This window comes from Hylobates moloch, unplaced genomic scaffold, assembly GCF_009828535.3.
Source record: "Hylobates moloch isolate HMO894 unplaced genomic scaffold, HMol_V3 SCAFFOLD_53, whole genome shotgun sequence".
NCBI lineage: Eukaryota > Metazoa > Chordata > Mammalia > Primates > Hylobatidae > Hylobates > Hylobates moloch.
In genome coordinates, this window is record NW_026652328.1 from 684,005 (window position 1) to 707,471 (window position 23,467).

Below are 23,467 nucleotides of genomic sequence, written 5' to 3' on the forward strand. Positions count from 1 at the left end.
CCACTTGTATGCCCATAAATCCCAGCTTAGACCTCTCTTGCTGAGCTTTAGACCCATATTTCCAACTGTCTCCTGAACATCTTCATCTGCATAAGCTGAGACCCCTTGAATTTAGCAGATCCCATCTGAAATCATTTTATTTCTCAAACCTTTTACATCTATCTGCTCTCTTTCTTCATGCCATGCAAGCTACACAGTAGTCTAAGCCAGTCATGCTGTCATTCCTTTTCACTCTCAACTCATCACAGCTAACTAATCATTAAGTTCTATAATTTCTGCCTTCTTTGGGTATCTCAAATGTGTTCCCTCCTCTCCATTACCACTGCCATCACTGCAGTTTGCATTTTCAACATTTGCAAGAGCTTCTGATCTTCTCTAAAGCTGGCCTTTCTTTTCCAACTCATTCTTCACACAGTAGCTGGAGAAGTCCTTTATAATTGCTTGATTGTGTCACTCTCCTACTTAAAACCTTCAGTGGCTTCATATTTTCTGCCATTGTTACATTCTCAAGTATCTACAGGAATTAGGCAAATAACATATATGAGTGAAGTGGGCCAAGTGTGACACAATAAGGAAGAATAAGAGAGGACATTTCTGCCTGAAGAGATTTATAATCAGAAGTTTAAAAAACATGACAAACCAGCCGGGTGCTGTGGCTCACACCTATAATCCTAGCACTTTGCGGGGCTGAGGCAGGAGGATCATTTGAGGCCAGGAGTTTAAGACCAGCCTGGGCAATGTAGTGAGACCCCATCTCCACAAAACATAGAAAAATTATCCAGGCTTGGTGGCATGCACCTGTAGTCCTAGCTACTCCAGAGGCTGAGGCAGGATTGCTTGAGCCCAGAAGTCTGAGGTTGCATTGAACTATGACTGCCACTGCATTCTAGCCTAGGTGACAGAACAAGACCCTGTCCCAAAAAACAAAAACACATGACAAACCTATCAGAGAGTTTAATGTTGCCTGTGGATCTTCCATTTACTACAGTCAAGCCTAAACTCCTGAGCATAACACAGGCAGTGTTTCTGTGATACTGGTTATCTCCTTGAGATGATCAACTTGGAATGTTCAGCTTTTGCAGAGACTGACATAACCAGTGAGTCATGTTTTGTTGCTTAGTTTTTAGGTCAAATCGTGTTAGCATGAAGAGTGTGCGTTTATCATTTTAAGTACCTCTATGTTCACATTAGAGGCCGTGGAACATAAGGAAAGTTTGTAGGCTTTGGAGTCAGTGTTGACTTAAGTTCTATTCCCAGTTTTGCCAAAAAGGATCTGTGTGATTTTTGAGCTAGCCATTTAACTGCTTTGAGCCCCAATATCCTCCTCTGTTTAAAAAATAAAGAAATGAAAGTTTTCAAGATTGAGAGTATGAAGTCAAATGATAAACACCTCCAATTATCTAGCTCAATGCCTGCCACATAGTAACTCCTCAGTAAAATGTAACATTCTGACAGATAGCAAAAATTTGAGAAGTGACAATAAATATACAAAACTAATTCCCCCAGCTGCATCCTTCCCAGCAATTGAAGGCTGGGTATGGTGGCTCACACCTGTAATCCCAGGACTTTGAGAGGCCAAGGTGAGAGGATCACTTGAGGTCAGGAGTTCAAGACCAGCCTAGCTGACATGGTGAAACCCTGTCTCTATGTGGCCTAAAGGAAAGCAAACCTATTGGAAGTCAATATCAAGTGAAGCAGACAATTGGAAGCTGACACACACATGATTCACCCAGGCCACTAAAAACCAGGAGTTTCCAGCCTATCTGCCTAGCTACCTGAAAATGGAATTTGAGCCCAGAAAGTGTTGCTGTTGACAAATTCATGAGCAGGATGGGAATATGGCCTCTCTAACAATTATGCATAATATACAAAGTTCATTTTACTTTTTTCTCTGCATAAAATCTTTACTTTTTTCATGTAAATGATATTAACTGAAATTTTAATTCAATAGTATAAGGACACATAGAATATTTATTTTGGTTTATTCTCTAGAGCTGTATAAATTTGAAGCACCAAAGGAAGGAAGTAAACAACTTAGTTTTCTTTACCAGAACATTTAGTGTGGTAAGGGAGGAGGGTTATTGAGTTTATGTTTTATTCCAATGCACAGAGTATATTAATGATATTATGACTGATCTAGGAACACTAAAGAAGCCTTGAAGAGCTTTCGTCATTAAGGGAAAGCTTTGTCAAGCTTTGCGTTTTTTCATTTTGTTATTTAAACTTCAGCTTAATTTTACCATTGAATTATATTTAGTAATTTGTGTATGCCGCTGACATGATTGAAATAGGGGGCTGAGGCCAGACGCGGTGGCTCACACCTGTAATCCCAGCACTTTGGGAGGCCAAGGCGAGTGGATCACTTGAGGTCAGGAGTTCAAGACCAGCCTGGTCAACATGGTGAAACCCCGTCTCTGCTAAAAATACAAAAATTAGCCAGGTATGGTTGTACATGCCTATAATCCCAGTTACTCGGGTGGCTGAGGCATGAGAATCACTTCAACCCTGGAGGAGGAGGTTGCAGTGAGCCAAGATGGCACTACTGCACTCCAGCTTGGGCAACAGAGTGAAACTGTCTCAAAAAAAAAAAAAAGGGGGGGGGGTGGCTGAGTACCTTACAGTATACTTTTCTGCCTTACCATAGAGCTGTAGTGATAATGAATAAACTAATAAAAGAAACCAACTTGAAATTATCCATGTTGGCAGGGTGATATGCCCAGAACTCCTGACTGTACTTACAATAAAGAGACTAGGAGGAACAAAGTAGAAAGCTGGCTTGTTGTGAGGGCAAGACTAAGATGTAGTGTTTCAACTTCTTACTTTGCAGCAATATGTCTCACCCTAGACACACTTTCTTGCCCAGATAAGTAATACCATATTCAAGCAACAGAACATTAATATTACACAGCTAAGAAGATGGTGTCTCTGAAAGCAAAGCTAAACCATTTAAGACAAAGAATGTTTAAACAAAAAGATAGACAAGTGCCGTCTTTACTGACCATAGTACTACTCTTCTTCGGCTTCAAGGAGTATTCCTAAAAGGGTGATCTCAATAAAGCAGTTTCATTTTCCATTTATTGAGACTTTGACTCAGTCACTTTTATGGTGACTTTGATATTACATTTTAGTGTTTAGCCTTTTGTTTTTCTTTAAAAAGGGATTTATTTTTGGTCAATGCCTTTTAAATATTTTTTTTCTCTCCTCTGCAGCTCCTCAGAGAAATTTTGAAATTGCCTTCAAGATGTTTGATTTGAATGGAGATGGAGAAGTAGATATGGAGGAGTTTGAACAGGCAAGTTGTCCTGGAGAGTTCCTCTAAATACATTAATATTTAAAATGCATTTTCATGTGCCTTGGAGTTACCTTAGCCTTGGTCAGTATACTCAGAGGCTATTCCAATTTTTGAAGTACCTAAAATGTCATTTCTCAAAATTATTCTTTGAACAGGTGGGTTGGTTTTATTTGTTTGTTTTCACTCTAAATGTAATGAATTATTTGAACATACCATTAAGGTCACGGTTGCTCTGATTCTCCAACATAAATTAGGTTATAATGCCTCTAGCTGGGAAGCTAAATTATGGCAATTCAACATTTACCAAAAAGCTGCTATGTGCTAGGCAGTTCCAGAATACAATGACTGCATATTTTCTTAAAGGATTTCTATAAGAGAAGGAAAAATGGTGCCATACCTTTGACTATAGTAGGTGACAATTTCTAAATCCTAGGAATAGATTACATTTCCATAGAACTTCTGCCATTGGGGAACCATGGTGCTTCTCCAGATACAGTTATTATGATTGCCAGAAGTGGTCTCAAAACAGAAAAACTGTATGTATAGGAAAAAGCATTTTTTGTATTCTCAAAATGAGGAAAGGGGCAAATATTCCAAGAAGTGGGAGAAAGTATCAGGTACATTATATAAGGTAAGAAACTGGGCTGGGCACGATCACTCATGCTTATAATCCCAGCACTTTGGGAGGCGGAGGCGGTGGGGGGACCACTTGAGGCTAGTTTGAAACCAGCCTGGGCAACATAGTGAGACCTTATCTCTACAGGGGGAAAAAAATTAGCTGGGATTGGTGGTATGTGCCTGTAGTCCTAGCTACTCCGGAGGCTGTGGTGGGAGGATCACGTGAGCACAGGAATTTGAAGTTGCAGTGAGCTATGATTGCGCCATTGCACCCCAGCCTGTATGACAGAGCAAGATCCTGTCTCTTTTTTTTTTTTTTTTTTTTGAGATGGAGTCTCGCTCTGTCACCCAGGCTGGAGTGCAGTGGCACAATCTTGGCTCACTGCAACCTCCACCTCCCGGGTTCAAGTGATTCTCCTGCCTCAGCCTCCTGAGCAGCTGGGATTATAGGCACCCACCACCATACCCGGCTAATTTTTGTGTTTTTAGTAGAGATGGGGTTTCACCATCTTGGCCAGGCTGGTCTTGAACTCCTGACCTCAGGTGATCCACCCACCTCAGCCTCCCAAAGTGCTGGGATTATAGGCATGAACCACCACACCCGGCCATGAGAGAGTTTTTGAGTCTCCAAAACAAATGTTCATCCTTTCCTGAACAGAGATTTTCTAAGAGGATCCCAATTATAAAGTTGTCAGGCTGTCTGTGTTAGAACCCTAATTCTGCTACTTGCCAGCCCCTTGACCTTGAGCAAGTTATTTAATTCCGTGTGCTTCAATCTCATTTATAAAATAAGGATAATAATAGGACCTATAAGATTATTGTAGGCTGGGCGCGGTGGCTCATGCCTGCAATCCCAGGACTTTGGGAGGCCAAGGTGGGAGGATCACTTGAGGTCAGGAGTTCAAGACCAGCCTGGCCGACATAGTAAAACCCCATCTCTATTAAAATACAAAAAGTTAGCCAGGCATGATGGTGCGTACCTATAGTCCCAGCTACTCAGGAGGCTGAGGCACGAGAATTGCTTGAACCCGGGAGGTAGAGGTTGCAGTGAGCTGATTTTGTACCACTGCACTTTAGCCTGGGTGACAGAGACAGACTCTGTCTCAAAAAAAAAAATTGTTGTAAGCGTTAAAAGAGATAATTATAATACAGAGTGGGAAAATAGTAAACAATAGTTCTGATTCTTACTTTTCTATGTTTACGTTTTTTCACTTCCTAATATTTTTCTGGATGCGGGTTTGATTCTGTATTAGGTTCAGAGCATCATTCGCTCCCAAACCAGTATGGGTATGCGCCACAGAGATCGTCCGACTACTGGCAACACCCTCAAGTCTGGCTTGTGTTCAGCCCTCACAACCTACTTTTTTGGAGCTGATCTGAAGGGAAAGCTGACAATCAAAAACTTCCTCGAATTTCAGCGTAAACTTCAGCATGATGTTCTGAAGCTCGAGGTAGGTCTTCCTTAGACTTAGTAGATCCATCACATGTGGAGCTGATGGGCAGGAGGGCCTGTACTATAGGCATTCTTTCCATTTACCTCCAGCTGTGAGAACTGATTGGTTTGAAGCTTATCAGTGATTTATAAACTGACAGCAGATAGGAAACAACATGTTCTGTGAAAATGTCATGAAGTGAAGTATTTCTGGAATCGAAAACCAAAAACCTCTAAATTGAAAATCTTAGCTGTCTTTGTATGCTCCGTTTGTGGAGAAAGAAACTCAGGGGTCACAGCAGTTCTCAATCTGAGCATATATTCCTGCTTTTTTGTTTATTGTGTGGAAGACACCAGAAGATGGAGATGAAGAAGGATGGATAATTGCAAAGGTAGTAAGAGCTGGAAACACACAATGTCAGAATAAAAATATGTGTGCTTAATATAAAATATATGTGCTTAACCAGACACAGTGGCACACACCCATAGTCGCAGCTACCCGGGAGGCTAAGGTGGGAGAATCGCTTGAGCCCAGGAGTTTCAGAGCAGCCTGGGCAACACAATGAGATCCTGTCTCTTTAATTGTTCAAGGCAATGTTGCTGAGAGTTGCAAAGGTATCTTACTGTGTTTGGGGATTTACAAGTTTACTTTTCCATTTAAAGTTTAGACTATCATGCTATTCTAGCTATTTATTCTATTCCATTCAAAACATTGATCAAATGCCTTCTATATGTATTTTTGTTTGGAGACAAAAATCTAGTCTCTAATTTCTTGACATTTTTAAAAATTCTCTTACACTAGTGTTTCCCAACCTCTTTTTCTTTTTTTTCTTCTTCTTCTTTTTTTTTTTTGAGACAGTCTTACTCCATCAGCAAGGGTGGAGTGCGGTGGCATGATATGATCTTGGCTCACTGCAACCTCCACCTCCCAGGTTCAAGCTATTCTCCTGCCTCAGCCTCTCGAGTACCTGGAATTACAGGCATGTGCCACCACACCCGGCTAATTTTGTATTTTTATTAGAGATGTGGTTTCACCATGTTGGCCAGACTGGTCTTGAACTCCTGACCTCATGTGATCCTCCTGCCTTGGCCTCCCATAGTGCTGGGATTACAGGTGTGAGCCACCACACCCAGCCTCTCTTTTTCTTTTAACACATGCCCTACCTTAATATTATTTGGAATTTCAGAACATTAAATACTGTAACTAAAACAGGTGAAAATATTGGAGAAAGGTGCTATCTGCTTTCCCATGTTTCCCCAAGATTCTTATATAGGATTTCACCTTTTCCACCCACTTGTCTCAATTGTGTTGTTTCGTTCAATGTCATTTTGTTGTAACAATGATGAGCGGGAACAAATCGATTTCCCCCTAGAGCCACTGTCTGTGCGGAGTCCCCTGTCTGAGTTTTCCCTGAGTACTCCAGTTTCCTCTCATATCCCAAAGATGTACATGTTCCGTGCACTGGAGTGTCTAAATGGTCCCAGTCTAAGTGAGTGGGTGTGTGAGAGTGTGCCCTGAGATGGAGCGGCATCTTGTCCGGGGTGGGTTCCTGCTTTGCACCCAGAGCAGCCAGGATAGTCTCTGATCATCCTCCATCCTGAACTGGAATAAGCATGTTAGAAAATGAAAGAATGCAAATTATTGTGAAATAAACTCATAAAGTAGATGATAAACAACACAGTGCAAAAGCTCTCAGTGAGCCTGCCGTATTGGTTATTGTTTATGTTTGAACTTCATGGTAGGAGGAGGTACTTATTACAGTTTTCACTTTACAAACATTTATTTCTTGATTTAATCCACCACCACTATGACCACCGACATCTAATCACTAAAAATTGGGTAAACGACTATCTTACTTGTTTTTATCAATCTTTCTTAGATCTATATATAGCTCACATTTATTTCAGTGTTTACTATTAGAAGTGTTTTGGGTCTTTATTTAGAAATTTGATGATGCTTTTGTTTTCATTTTGAGATGGAGTCTTGCTCTGTCTCCCGAGCTGGAGTGCAGTGGTGCGATCTCCACTCACTGCAGCCTCCACCTCCCAGGTTCAAGCGATTCTCCTGCCTCAGCCTCCTGAGTAGCTGGGATGACAGGCGTGTCCCACCACGCCCAGCTAATTTTTGTATTTTTAGTACAGTCAAGGCTTTACCATGTTGGCCAGGCTGGTCTCAAACTCCCAACCTCAGGTGATCTGCCCACCCCGGCCTCCCAAAGTGCTGGGATTACAGGTGTGAGCCACCACTCCCAGCCATGGTGATGTTTCTGTGACCAGAAATATGCCATAGGAAATTAACTCTCATCTTTATCAATTAGCCTATGGTAACATTGGTTTTGTTATGCATTGTTTCACTTAAAGTCTCAGTTTCCTAGAACCTAATGAAGACTTACTGTATAGTAAAAGGTCAGTAAATGTTTGCCATGTTGAAAAGTTTTACAGCTTCCCTATTCCTTTTTTTCTTTCTTTTTTTTTTTTTCTTAACTAAATATTGTATAGGATTTTCTTTTTTTCAATACCTTTACATGAACCAAACACAGCTTCCCTATTCTAACTTCCTTTGCACAGCTGGATAGATAACTTCTCTGTCTAGTGAAAAGCTCAAGGCTAAGTAAGTATCAGGAAAGGTTAAGTGCTTAGACTTCAAAGGGTTTTTTCTTCATCGCATACAGAGGAATGTGACACATCAGCCTAGAAAATCACTTGAAAAGATTTCAACAATAATAGAAGCAAAAGACATTATCTGGTCAGCTCTCAGTAAACCAGAAAATTAGTCATAAATTAATCGTAATACCTCAGTTTCTAAATATTCTAGTTAGCGACATTTTCCTTTTGTCTAGTTGTACATAGAGGGCCCTATCTTCAGAATAACCACAGTACTCTTATTTTTTGCCAGTTACCTTGCCACAGTAAACTGTAGCAGATCATGGAGTTCAAAATATAACTTCACAGAATGAAGAAAATGTATGTCCAATAGCATTTAAGTATTATGCTTCCAGAGCTTTATTTGGAAATGGTAACATTACTATTTTTACCCTAGGAAAACAGATACTTCTGAGGCAGTGAATTTTATTTTGTTCACTGATTTATATTGGGTATTTTTATATATAAAATATACTAGATATGTTACAACAAATACACACATACACACACACACACACACAGGCATAGTGCTTACCTTTGTGAAATTTGCATTCTTATAGGAGTGTTCCAATATACTCCTCAGAGTACAGAAGAAAGAAGTAGACCTCATCTAACAATGTTTATATAAGAGTTAGTATGTACTAGGCTTCAAGTCATATGCCTTGCCTTCCTAGTATGCATATATACCCAGACTGGTATTCTTTGGGAGTATTTGTAACATATTCTGGGAATGTAAGTGATTTACCTTATTAATTATATAATTACAATTAAACAGAGTGTAGGTCCAAAAAATGTAGTTAAAGAAGCACAAACTAGGGTAATACTTTTAGCAAAAACAAAAACAAAGAAATTTAAAAAAACAATAAAAACAAACAAAAAAACTTTTAGCAAAAACATACAGGGTCAACCAGAGCACTGAGCAGGTGCCAGCCTGACCACAATCTAAACCAACACTTGTTCCTAGAAACACAAATGAGAGCCTAGAGAAACAGAGCATAGGACTTTTGTCTTGCATACTGAGATGCTATAGAGTTGAAAGCCCACTAACATATTGCGTAGAAGGCCGGGTGCGGTGGCTCATGCCTGTAATCCCAGCACTTTGGGAGTCCGAGGCGGGCAGATCACAAAGTCAGGAGATTGAGACCATCCTGTCCAACATGGTGAAACCCCGTATCTACTAATAATACAAAAAACTAGCTGGGCATGGTGGCGCGTGCCTGTAGTCGCAGCTACTCGGGAGGCTGAGGCAGGGGAATCGCTTGAACCGGGGAGGTGGAGGTTGCAGTGAGCCAAGATTGTGCCACTGCACTCCAGCCTGGTGACAGAGTGAGATTCTGTCTCAAAAAAAAAAAAAAAAAAAAAAAAAGAACATATTGTGTAGCATGCCCATGAGGGAAAATATTATAAAGCAGATTAGGGGTTTCATACATGTGTTCCTACACATAGCCTACACCCAAATGCAGAAGAAAAGAGATGTAAAAGGCAGTCGTATCTAAGATACTTACTCTAGAAGGCTCTCTTTTGTTTGACATTGATGTGGAACTATTTGTAGGCTTTGGACCAAGACGTGCTAAGACTGTTCCTTTTGCCAGTCAGCAGTTCGTCATGTGAGGAGACCAATAGACTCTTGTGAAAGAATGCAGCCTAACATGTAGTTAAGTGTTCTGTAAGTGGCTAGTAATACTGAATCCATTCTTCCCATATCATGGTGTAAGTCTAGTGCTATGGTTTCATTATATACCACCCCACCCTCCCAACCAAAGTTCATGTATTGGAAATTTAATTGCTGTTGTATCACTGTTAAGAGGCAGGGGCTTTAAGAGGTGATTAGGTCATGAGGGCTCTGCTATCATAAATGCATTAATGTCATTTTCATGCAAGTGGCTATTACTGTGGTAGTGGGCTCCTGATTAAAGGGTAAGTTTGGCCCCCATTTACCCTCTGTCTTACATGTTTGCTTGCCCATCCACCATGAAAGGACCCCTGCCAGATATTGGTGCCATGCTCTTGGACTTCCCAGCCTCCAAAACCATGAGCCAAATAAACTTCTGTTCTTTATCAATTATCCAATCTGTGGTATTCTTTTATACCAGCACAAAATGGACGAAGACGTCCAGTAGAATAAGTACCTTCTTATTGATGACCTCCTTATATAAAATTTCATCAGTCAGTACTGTGTCTTCCCAACTACATTTGTACTTCTTTGAGGAAGCATGACTAGCAGCAAGAGTATAGGCTTTAGTGCTAATGAGGCCTTGGTTAAAATTTTGGTTCCACCACTTACTGGCTATGTGACATTTGATTAGTTATTTATTCTCTCAGAGCCTGGCTCCTCATTTGTAAAACAGGGCAATGGTTAAGTGAGATGATGTTTGTAATGGGATGAATTGTGTCCCATCAAAATTCCAAAATTCCTATGTTGATGTCCCAACCCCCAGTATCTCAGAATATGACTTTACTTGGAGATAAGGTCTTTAAAGAGGTGATTGCATTAAATGAGGGGTAAGAGTGGGCTCTAATCCAACCTGACTGGTGTCCATATAAGAAGAAGAAATTTAGGCATGACAAAAAGACCCAAGAGACAATCATGTGAAGAGGCGGCCAGAAGGCAGTCGCAGCCAGAAGGCAGTCATCTGTAAGCCAAGGAGACAAGCCTCAGAGGAAACCAACCCTGCTGACCCTTTGAACTTACACTCGCATAGCCTCCAGAACTATAAGAAAAAGTCCCAGTCTGTAGTATTTTGCTATGGGAGCCTTAGCAAACTAATAAAATATTTCATACCTAACACCACCTGGCATGCACTGTGCCTTTAATAAGTGTGTTCATCTTCCCATTTATACCCACTGCCACCTAGTATGGCAACAGGCATATAAATAGGTCATCTCACTTGGACGATTGAAAGGCCTTACTTTGATTTTGAAATAGTTTTCTGATAAAACATCTGGAAAATGGCAGCAATTTTTGTTTTTATGAAACACTTTTAATTTTACTTTTCTAAGTTTGGGTAATTTCTCCTCTCACTGAGTATGAAATATAATCTCATCATCACAGCCAAGAGGAAAACAGAAATGATTAATAGTATCTTAATAACTTTTGTATGGGTTTTATAATTCCACCATTCTTTCTATCCATCTCTCACTAGCTTCATTTCATTACTTACCTACTTTAAAACTTCAGATCCAGGAGATTTATTGTTCCATTTAGTTATTTCTGTCTTTTTCTCATCACAGTAGCTTTGAAAGTGAAGAGAGTGCTATTTCTCTCTCAAACTTAATTTCCAGAGGGGTCAGAGAAAAGGGATAAGTTCATGATCATTTACTGAGTACCTACTATGAGCCAGGCACTTTATATACATTACATGCCTTCTTTATTTTAATTCTCAACAACCCTGTCAGGTTTAGTGATGTTTTACCCATGTTCTGGTTGTAGAAACTGAAACACAAAGAGGTAAAAGTCACAGGCCTATTATATGGTAGAACTAGGATTCCAACTCGGATCTACTTCACACTGTCTTTCCGACTGAACTATTTCTGTTCTTTGTCTGATTAAGTTATTACTTTTAGTCTGAAATGGCATTTCTGTACCTGATTTATTTGGGACTCTAAAGAAAAATAAAATTTTCTGAATTTTAGAGACAGAAAAAGACCAAATTTCTGGAATATGTACAGTCTACCTTCTTCAGAATCATCTTTTACCAATTTTTTTGCCACTCAAGTCTTACGACTGTGAAGAAATACACCGTTCTTTTGTGCTTGCAAGACACTACCTAAACTAGCCGTTTAATTATATTTAATCACAAGAATTATTAGCTGCTGGATTTTACAGCTATTTTAATGCTCTTAATTCTGATCTTTTGTTTTTTTTCATTCTACCCTTTTTTCTTTATTTGGGAACTCAAAAAACAGGTTTAAAAGAATGACTTAAGAATATGTTTGGTTTTTAAAATTCTCTTTTAAGGTTATTAAAAATTTCATCTAAGGCTATTGAGAACTATTGAGTTCCTTGGAGATAGGTGCCAAATCTAATTCCAGTTAATATATTCATTGATTTCTTAATAAGTGTAGCAAGTAGGATGTCAGTCAAAACTGAAAGGTATTAGAAAATTATTTGAAAGATTATGGTTAATTTTAATTTGAGAGGGGTAAGGGGGGAAAGGAGCTGTCATGTCAAAAAAAAAGCAAAAACTGATCTGTAGAAGAAAGAAGCAGCCAACTCCAGAATATAAGACAAGGACACTGAAAAGGTATTATCTAATAGAATTCCAGTCTGTAGCATGATCTTGCTTATAAGCTGGGATTCACATGCTTATCAAATAACCAATAAAATTGTTATATTTTGGCCGGGCACAATGGCTCACGCCTGTAATCCCAGCACTTTGAGAGGCCAAGGCAGGCAGAATAACCTGAGGTCAGGAGTTGGAGACCAGCTTGGTCAACATGGCAAAACCCCATCTCTACTAAAAATACAAAATTACGCAATGTGGAGGCACATGCCTATAATCCCAGCTACTCGAGAGGCTGAGGCAGGAGAATCACTTGAACCCAGAAGGCAGAGGTTGCAGTGAGCCAAGATTATGCCATTGCACTCCAGTCTCATGCCACTGCACTCCAGGGCGACAAGAGAGAAACTCTGTCTCAAAAAAAAAAAAAAAAATTGTTACGTTTTAAGAAGCATGAGTGTCAATTATCTAAAAGTAAATCAGGTATGATTCAGAGGATAACAGTAACTGATTTATATTTCAGTCACTGATTATATTTCAGTCTTCAAGAAAAAATATTGAAGTTAACTAGATTTGTTCAATCAGAAAGAAAAAGAGAGATATAAAGAACTATGTTAATTATTCTCATCTGTCAGTAAGAATAGAGACAAGGCCGGGTGCAGTGGCTCACATCTGTAATCCCAGCACTTTGGGAGGATGAGGCAGGCAGATCACCCGAGGTCAGGAGTTCGAAACCAGCCTGGCCAACATGGCGAATTCCTGTTTCTATTAAAAATACAGAAAATTAGGCCGGGAGCGGTGGCTCATGCCTGTAATCCCAGCACTTTGGGAGGCCGAGTAGGTGGATCACCTGAGGTCAGGAGTATGAGACTAGCCTGGCCAAGATGGTAAAACCCCATCTATACTAAAACTACAGAAATCAGCCGGGTGTGGTGGCATGTCCCTGTAATCCCAGCTGCTTGGGAGGCTGAGGCATGAGAATTGCTTGAGCCCAGGAGGCGGAAGTTGCAGTGAGCCAAGATCGCACCATTGCACTCCAGTCTCGGCAACAGAGTGAGACTCTGTCTCAAAAAACAAAACAAAACAAAAAAACAGAAAATTAGTCAGGCATGGTGGCATACGCCTGTAATCCCAGCTACTCGGGAGGCTGAGGCACAAGAATCGCCTGAACCCAGGAGGTGGAGGTTGGAGTGAGCCAAGATCGCATTACTGCACTCCAGCCTGGGCGACAGAGTGAGACTTCGTAAAAAAAAAAAAAAAGAAAAGACAAAAAAAAAAAAAAAAAATGAAGGTATTAAGTTAAATATCAAGGAGCTTTTTAAAAAAATTATAACTACAACTAAATGATTAAAAGTACCTAAAGAGATTCTAGAATCACCCACCCTTTAAATCATCAAGTTGACATCTTTCTACCCATCTTTTTAAAGTGCTAAGGTAGAATTACATCTGTCTGATGCAACAAATGACCATATCAAGGGACATGCCTCAGCTCCTTTCCTGGCCAAAATATTATAGAAAAGGAGACCAGAAGGCAAGAAGGCTTTCAATCAAACACTTGCTGGAACTAGAACACTCTTTGGCAAAGTAGGTCTCTTTTTGCACTGATAGCCCAGTTTTGTTTGTTTTGTTTTCTGGGGAAGTGTAAACTAAATGATGAGACCTGACTCTTGATTTAATTAAATCCAAGAAACAAAATGATATGTTCAATGACATTTCCTTTAGTTTTGTACTTCCACTTTGCCTCTACAAAGCAGAATGTGGGTAGTTTCTTATTCCATCCTTAGAGGTTTCCAGTTTGACTTTTCCAAAAATTGGAAGAGTTTGTTAAAGAGTACAGTAGTCCTCCCTTATCTGCAATTTCTCTTTCTAAGGTTTCAGTTACCTGCCGTCAACTGTAGCTCAAAAATATTAAATGGAAAATTCCAGAAATAAACAGTTCATAAGTTTCAGATTGCATGCCTTTCTGAGTAGTGTGATAAGATCTCATGAGGTCCCACTTGTTCCGCGGGGACATGAATGATCTCTTTGTCAGCATATAGAGGCTGTCTGCACTGCCCACCCCTTAGTCACTTAGTAGTCATCTCTGTTACCAGATCGACTGTTGCAGTGTTGGAGTGCTTGTGTTTAAGTAACCTTTATTTTATTTACTAATGGCCCCAAAGCACAAGAGTAGTGATGCTGGCATTGCAGATGTGCCAAAGAGAAGCTGTAAAGTACTTCCTAAAAGGTTGAAAGTTCTCAACTTAATAAGGAAAGGAAAAAAATTATATGGTGAGGTTGCTAAGATCTATGGTAAGAAAGAATCTCCTAGCTGGGAAATTATGAAGAAGGAAAAAAAATTATGCTAATTTTGCTGTTATATCTCAAACTGCAAAAGTTATAGCCACAGTGTGTGATAAGTGCTTAGTTAAGATGGAAAAGGCTTTAAATGTGTGAATGAAGGACCTGAACAAGGGCCAGGCATGGTGGCTCATGTCTGTAATCCCAGTACTTTGGGAGGCCAAGGCAGGCGGATCACCTGAGGTCAGGAGTTTGAGACCAGCCTGGCCAACATGGTGAAACCCTGTCTTAACTAAGAATACAAAAATTAGCCAGGTGTGTTGGCGGGTGCCTGTAATCCCAGCTACTAGGGAGGCTGAGACAGGAGAATCACTTGAACCCAGGAGGCGGAGGTTGCAGTGAGCCAAGATTGTGCCACTGCACTCCAGCCTGGGTCACAGAGCGAGACTCTATTTCAAAAAAAAAAAAAAAAAAAAAAGACCTGAACAGAAACATGTTCCATGTGATGGGAAATGGGTTCAGTACTATTCTTGGTTACAGGCATCCACTGGGTATCTCAGAATGCATCTCCCAGGGATAAGAATGACAGCCATACTTGTTTCTTTTGGGTATTTATAACTTCAGTGAGCCAAATATATGTTTAAAGATTTTACCAAAAAAACAAAACAAAACAAAAAACAACTATGGGCTGGGCACGGTAGCTCATGCCTATAATCCCAGCACTTTTGGAGGCGAAGGCAGGAGGATCACTTGAGGCCCGGAGTTCAAGCCTGGCCAACATGGCAAAACCCTGTCTCTACTAAAAATACAAAAAAATGAGCCAGGCGTAGTGGTGCACACCTGTAGTTCCAGCTACTTGGGAGGCTGAGGCATGAGAATTATTTGAACCCAGGAGGTGGAGGTTGCAGGGAGCCAAGATCACACCATTGCACTCCAGCCTGGGCGACAGAGCAAGACTCCATCTCAAGAAAAATTTTTTTTCTTCAGGAGTTTTTATGTCAGTCACCCATGTCTTGATATCAACATTCTTTGAAACTAATTCTATTTTCTCTATATATACACATCATGCGGTAGGTCCAATATCTTGCTCTGATGAGATCAGGTTAGCTCTCAGGGTGAGCTAGTTTAATGAGAAAATGTATAAAATCCAAAGCCAAACTCTGATTTAATTTCTTGCAATTACCTTTATTCTCTCCAGCTCAAGTTTGCTATCATTTGTGGCTTATAGATTCTCTGCTTGTAAAGTCAAACTGAGAATACTATATAGTTATGTATCACTTAATGAGAAATGCATTGTTAGATGATCTCGTCATTGTGCAAACATCATAGAGTGCATTTACACAAACCTGGATGGTATAGCTATATGGTATATAGGTATACCATAGGCTATATGGTATAGCCTATTGCTCCTACGCTACAAACCTATACAGCATGTTACTGTACTGAAATACTGTATTTTACTAGTACAGTATTTTTAGAAAAACATAAAGCATTTAGTCAACATGTACTGCTTTCTCCTTGTAAAAATCTGGTGAGGAAATGCCACAGCAAGCATTATTTAATCTAATGTGTATACGTATGTGTGCACTGTATACGTGTGTGTGTGCGTGGGAGCACACGTGCATGTGTATAAAAGAACTGTAACAATTCTTTTTTTTCTTTTTTTTGAGACAGAGTCTCACTCTGTCACCCCAGCTAGAGTGCAGTGGTGCAATCTCGGCTCACTGCAACCTCTGCCTCTTGGGTTCAAGTGATTCTCCTGCCTCAGCCTCCTGAGTAGCTGGGATTACAGGCGTGTGCCAACACGCCTGGCTAATTTTTGTATTTTTAGTAGAGACGAGGTTTCACTATGTTGGCCAGGCTGGTCTTGAACTCCTGACCTCAGGTGATCCACTCGCCTCAGCCTCCCAAAGTGCTGGGATAACAGGCGTAAGCCACCGTGCCCGGCCAACAATTCTTTACAAAACAAGGCAATTGTAAAACAATGGTAAGTATTTATGTAAGTAAACATATCTAAGCATGGAAAAAGCAGAGTAAAAAGATGGTATAAAATATAAAAAAAAAAAAGGTACATCTGTAAAGGCACTTACCATGAATGGGGCTTGCAGGACTGGAAATTGGTTTGGTTGGGTCAGTGAATGAATGATGATGTGTGTGGTCTAAGACATTGCTGTACCTTACTGCAGACTTTATATACACTGTACACTTAGGGTATACTAAATTTATAAAACAAAGTAACTGCATTGCAACCTCACAACATCACTAGGTGTTAGGAATTTTTCAGTTCCATAATAATCTTATGGGAATGCCATTATATATGCAGTCTGTCATTGACTGAAATGTCCTTATGCAGCACATGACTGTATATGGTTGAATTTCCATGGTTATGTAAAGTTCCTTTGTAAATGCAACCCTGATAATATCTTGATAATTATTCAGTAAAAGTGTGCCAAAAAGTGCTTTTTTGTTTCATACCTTTTGGAGAATGGAGGAAAAATTTTAAGAGTGACGCTTTGTAGCTTAAATATATTATGTGGGCAAAGTTTTTTAAAGGCATTATCACTTCTGAATCTGACCTTTCAGATGGATCATTAAAAGTGCGGCCGGGCGCCGTGGCTCACGCCTGTAATCCCAGCACTTTGGGAGGCCAAGGTGGGCAGATCACCTGAGGTTGGGAGTTCGAGACCAGCCTGACCAACATGGAGAAACCCCATCTCTACTAAAAATACAAAATTAGCCGGGCGTGGTGGCACATACCTGTAATCCCAGTTACTCGGGAGGCTGAGGCAGGAGAATCGCTTGAACCCGGAAGGCGGAGGTTGCGGTGAGCCAAGATCGTGCCATTGCACTCCAGCCTGGGCAAGAGTGAAACTCCGTCTCAAAAAAAAAAAGTGCAGAAGACTCATAGAGATTGATATTTTTCTTTGATTTGCAGATAGCTTTGCAATTCCAAAGTCAATGATATGTTAGTGATGCCTTTGTAATATTTGTCAATCCCCAGGATTTTCCTGTTATCAGATATCTTTAATGTTACATTTTAAGTTCATTTTAAACTGGCCACAAGATAAAAGGAGCTCATAAATAAGTCATGAAGCTTTGATTTTTCTCCATGGAAACTTTTCCTCAATCAGTCTTTCAAATAGTCTTAGCAACATCTTTTTAGTAGAACCCAGGTGCTTCTCAACTTATGAATAAGCTCTATACCAGTGTATAAAAAGTTCTTAGGTCATTTATTTGGAATTCAGAATGCAGGAATAAATTTTTAGTCTCACATACAACAGAATATTCAAGGTACCACAGAAAGGTAATACAGTAAAATGAAAAGTAGTATAGAAGAAGGTGATTACAAATTTATAGTTCAGTGTTTCATCTATATATACACTTCTAGCTACAACAGTCCATGGCTACAGATTTCTATCAGTCTCGAGCATATGTGTAGCATATATTCAAACAAAAGTTTGAGTACATACTACATAATAAAAATACTAGCTAGCACTTCCTGAGAGCTTACCATAAGTCAGACACTATTCTAAGTGCTTTATGTACAGATGCTCCTTGACTTATGATGATATTTCAGTAAATCCATCATAAGTCAGAAATGCACTTAACCAGCTACTTGGGAGGATTAGGTGGAAGTATTACCTGAGTCTGAGGAGGTCAAGGCTACAGTGAGCTGTGATTGCCCCACTGCACTCCAGCCTGGGTCAAAAAAAAAAAAAAAGAAAAAGAAAAGAAATACATTTAATACCCCAATAAACCCACCATAAAGTTAAAAAATTGTTAAGTGGGACCATTGTAAGTTGGGGGCTGTCTGTACGTTGTTTCATTTGATCTTCACAATGCTATGAGGTTAGTATTTAATAAATGAGGAAATTGAGGTACAAAGAGGCTAAATAACTTGCTCAAAGTCTCACACATGATAAAGGTGGAGCTGAGATTTGATTCCAGGCATTCTGGCTCCAGAGTCTTTTTGTTGTTGTTTGTTTGAGATGGAGTGTTTCACTCTTGTTGCCCAGGCTGGAGTGCAATGGCATGATCTCGGCTCACTGCAACCTCCGCCTCCCTGATTCAAGCGCTTCTCCTGCCTCAGCCTCCCGAGTAACTGGAACTACAAGTGCCCACCACCACACCCAGCTAATTTTGTGTATGTTTAGTAGAGACAAGGTTTCACCATGGTGGCCAGGCTGGTCTCAAACTCCTGACCTCAGGTGATCCTCCTGCCTTGGCCTCCCAAAGTGCTGGGATTACAGGCACGAGCCACTGTACCCGGCTCAGAGTCTTTTCTTAACTACTAATAATTTACACTAGTTTTCCAGGAACTGTGCTAAATGCTTAAGATACAAAGATGAGAAAAACATTGTTCTACTTTCAAGAAGCTTATAAAGGTAGGATAAATGAACAAGAAATATTTGCACAGTGCATAAGTAAAGTACAGTTGTAGAGATATGTATATGGTACAATGAGAACATAAACTGGGACATGTGAATCAGTCTGTGAAGTAAGAGAGCAGGGGACTGCTCAGTTTTCTCAGAGGTAGCATTATTTGAGTCAATTCTAACTGAAATTGATTCTGTCTAAAGATCAGGTAGTGGATTTTCATTTGCTCTTTGTTACAGTTGTGGAATACCCAAGAAAAGGCATTAGAGCACTCAGTAAACTCTGGGACTGGAGCCAAGAGACTGTGAGAGAGAAATGACCTTTCTTATCAAGTTTGTCCCAAGCCAGGCTAAAATTGATGTATTGTCTAGGTTTTCTGATGCTGGTAAAGAGACTCTGTGCCTCAGGGCCAGGTCTGTAAAGATCATTAAGAAACAGATTAAAATTAGGGAGCAAGACAAGACAAGAGAAAGTTTCTTTAGGTTCTCCCAGACCTCTCTGGGCCTATAGGCAGATCAGATTTGGCCTCTAGATCAGCTTGGACAAAATGATGTCCACGGTATCTGAGTAGGTCTTTTCATTTTTATCCCTCTTATAGCCATCTTTGGCTGCAGGTGCCTTTTAGAGTTACGGTCTTTGGAACTTAGGGACATTTTAAAATAAAGAATGATTGCTCATGATGACTGTACTTAATGAGTGGAAAGAAGCTTGCTTTTTTTTCTTCTTTTAACTAACTTAGCCTCAGTTAACTAGTAGATGTAATTTTTTTTTCTTTCTTAGAAGAAAAAGATAAAAAAAAAAAAATAGATCTGGCCTCTGGCTTGCTACCCAGCCTTGGAGGAGTCTAGGAAGTTTAGACAATGTCCTAGGAGCCAGAGCCAGCTCTGCAGTCATTTGTGAATGAATTATGTATCATATGCAGACTTTTGAATTCATACTTTGAGCAAATACCACTTTAAAGGGTCATAAATTACAGCAGGTTATTATCCTCTGAATCATTTAACAGCACAGAAATGAATATTTGTCAAGTCTCTTTTATTTCTCATTATTTTTCTTACTATTGGATGCCTTTTCTCCCTCCCCACCCATAATCTCTGTATCTGTTTTGTATCAATCTACCACACATTAACATGAATGTGTTTTTTTTATTAAAGCTACATGACTAATGAAATATAAACTAGTTCAGTCATTTCTAAGCGTGAGAGAGAGGGAGAGAGAGAGAGAGCTGTGCAAAATAAAAACAAAAGTACATTCTAGGTTACAAGCTATCTTTTTAAATAAATAAAAGTGCATTCTAGGGAAATAGAGCAACCAACGCAAAGAAGGAAAGAAAAAGATAGTGCTTTTGGGAAACAAAAACAAAATGCAATAGCCAGGTCATGAAGTGTTTTGAATGGTGCACTGCAGATATTTGGACACTTTATCCTAAAACCTACAGGGAACCATTGAAAAGTATAAAGTGAGAAGTGGCATGATCAGATTTGGTTTTTTAGAAAGATCAGTCTAGCAACACTGTAAAGTATGGATTAGCAAAGAGGGAAAATAGATAGTTATTGCAGTTGTCTAAGGAGAAAATCATAAGGTAGGGGAGTCTTAGGAAAGGGGAGAGAGAAAAGGGAGTCGATTTGGCAATTGGCCATTTGGCAATTAGTATGAAAGAGTAGAATTCAGGTAATCTCATTCACTGAGATAGAGAACATAGGAGGAGAAGTAGGTTTGCTTAAAGAAATGTTGAGTTCTCTCTTGGACATTTTGAGTTTGAAGTATTCATGAGACACCTCAATATCTTTCTCTATAGGCAATTGGATATATGAATTTGGCAATCAGTGATGTGGGTGGAATTAGAGATATGGTATTATTAGCATATAGGAGTTGGTTGATACATTGGGAATTGATGAGCTCACTCAAGACAGTGTATAATTTACTTGAAGCAAAAAAGAAAGTGAGGGACAGAGTGCTATCCTTATATTTAAGTTGTACAGAATAAAGTAAATGAGCCAGGATGGGCCAGAGATCAGAATGTTGGGTCTCAGCCAGATCACTCTCATATCCAGCTAAGGACGTGAAGCACAAGGGTAAAGAAACAGGAAACTGCTAGTATTGGTGAGATAAGGTTGTAAAGAGACAGCTGTAAAAAATGTTTTCAGGAGTAAGTGCACAATAAGTATTTGTCAAAAAACTAATCAATATACAATAAGGTTATTTGTTTTTTTGTTTTTATTTTTGTTTTTGAGATGGAGTCTCGCTCTGCCGCCCAGGCTGGAGTGCAGTGGTGTGATCTTGGCTCACTGCAACCTCTGCCTCCCGGGTTCAAGCAATGCTCCTGCCTCAGCCTCTCAAGTAGTTGAGACTATAGACGTGCGCCACCACGCCCAGCTAATTTTCGTATTTTTAGTAGAGATGGGGTTTCACCATGTTGGCCAGGCTGGTCTTGAACTCTTGACCTTAAGAGATCCACCTGCCTTGGCCTCCCAAAGTGTTGGGATTACAAGCGTGAGCCACCACGTCCCGTCTAGGTTTCTTTCTTAATGAAGGCTAGGTGCAGTGGCTCATGCCTGTAATCCCAGCACTTTGGGAGACCAGGGCAGGTGAATCACTTGAGCTCAGGAGTTTGAGACCAGCCTGGGCAACATAGGAAGATAATGTCTCTACAAAAAAAATACAAAAAAAAAAAAAAAAGGTAGCTGGGTGTAGTGGCATGCACCTGTGGTCCCAGCTACTTGGGAGGCTGAGGTGGTTGGATCAGTTGAGTCCAGGAGGTCTGAGGCTGCAGTGAGCCATGATCGTGACACTGGACTCCAGCCTGGGCAACAGAGTGAGACCCTGTATTTATTTAAAAAAAAACAAAAAACAAAAAAAAAAACAGGAACCGAATTTGAATTCTTCTGTGACCCTGAGAGTCTTATTAGAAGAGGAGTTAAGGAAGAATCATTGACCCATACCTCCTGGCATCTCTGTCCAGTCTTAATACTGTTTGCAGCTTTCTACCCTTTAAAGTTTGAAAGTCTTCCAGAAAATTGCCAACTTCACAATCATCATGTTGATCAGAGTTTTAATCCCAAAGCAGTGATTTCCAGTATACCCAACTGGAAAAATAAATGAGGTATATATATTAAATTCATTGTGCTGGATTATATTGATCAGTGAGATGTTTTGATAATATTTTCCAAGTTTCCATGTAGATATATTATGGAGCGCATGTCAGAAATTAAGGAAGAAACTAAAGTAGTTTCCTTGAATGTAGGATATTGGTCATGTTCTCTTTATTGGACATCATATAACATTAATACAGAGTGTTGCAGTCATCATTGCTAAGTGTTAATATGCTGTTATTAATATTATTATGCTATTATTTTCTTTCCAATATAGAAATGCTTTTCTTTTCTTTTCTTTTTTTTTTTTGAGACAGATTTTTACTCTTGTTGCCCAGGCTGCAGTGCATGGCATGATCTTAGCTCACTGCAAACTGCCTCCCAGGTTCAAGCGATTCTCCCGCCTCAGCCTCCTCAGTAGCTGGGATTACAGACACGTGCCACCATGCCTGGCTAATTTTTGTTTTTAGTAGAGACAGGGTTTCACCATGTTGGCCAGGCTGGTCTCGAACTCGTGACCTCAGATGATCCACCCGCCTCGGCTTCCCAAAGTGCTGGGATTACAAGCATGAGCCACCGCACCCGGTCTAGAAATACTTTTCATGGAATTTCTTTGCTATTAAGGTTGGGCAAACAGCAAACTGAGAAATTTTGGAAGCAGATTATTTGCTGTAGTGGAATTACCGTACCCATTGGTGTTTTTTTGTTGTGGTGGTGGTGACTATCTCTCTCTCTGTCTCTCTCCCCACTCTTTCTCTCTCTCCCTCTCCCTCCCATCCCTTTTTCTCTGGTAAGATGCTATTTGGGATGAATTAAAGCTAATAGGGTTAATTGAACAGTTGTACTTGTTCAAGATAATGTGGCTCATTCTGTGACCCCAGCTTGGTGTTGGTGTTGCTCCTCCTGCTCAGGCACTAGTGGTTCTTAAAAGTAGGAAGCAAGCCCTGGTGTGATGGCTCATGCCTGTATTCCCAGCACTTTGGAGGCCAGGGTGGGAGGATCACTTGAGTCTATAGAGTTCGAGACCAGCCTGGGCAACATAGTGAGACCCATCTCTACTACCAAAAAAAAAAAAAAATTGGCCAAGCACAGTGGCATATAACTATAGTCCCAGCTACTTGGGAGGCTGAGGCAGGAGGATTGCTTAAGCCCAGGAGGTTGAGGCTGCAGTGAGCTGTGATTGCACCCTGCACTCCACCCTGGGTAACAGAGTAAGTCCCTGTCTCTTAAAAAAAAAAAAAAAAAGTAGGAAGTAAGACAGTTTCTAACCCACTCCTTCTAAATTAGAGCTCTACAACTGTATTAGCAACCTATTATTGCATAAGAAAGTACCCTAGGCTGGGCGTGGTGGCTCATGCCTATAATTCCATCAATTTGGGAGGCTAAGGCAGAAGGATCGCTTGGGCCCAGGAGCTTGAGACCAACCTGGGCAATATAGTGAGATCTCGCTTCTACCAAAAACAAACCACACACACACACACACACACACACACACACACACACACACACACAC

At 40.2% G+C, this 23,467-nt stretch overlaps 1 protein-coding gene across 3 annotated transcripts in view; it reads left to right on the top strand.

Annotated features, from left to right (window-relative positions):
* LOC116463691 (calcium uptake protein 1, mitochondrial) overlaps positions 1-23,467 on the top strand; it is a 262,265-nt gene that overhangs the window by 156,743 nt on the left and 82,055 nt on the right. For all 3 annotated transcript variants that reach the window (XM_058434807.1, XM_058434806.1, XM_032146908.2), the window contains 2 exons: positions 3,210-3,292; positions 5,164-5,361. In XM_058434807.1, coding sequence (XP_058290790.1) covers positions 3,210-3,292; positions 5,164-5,361 — 281 coding nt within the window. The remainder of the gene's footprint in view (positions 1-3,209; positions 3,293-5,163; positions 5,362-23,467) is intronic.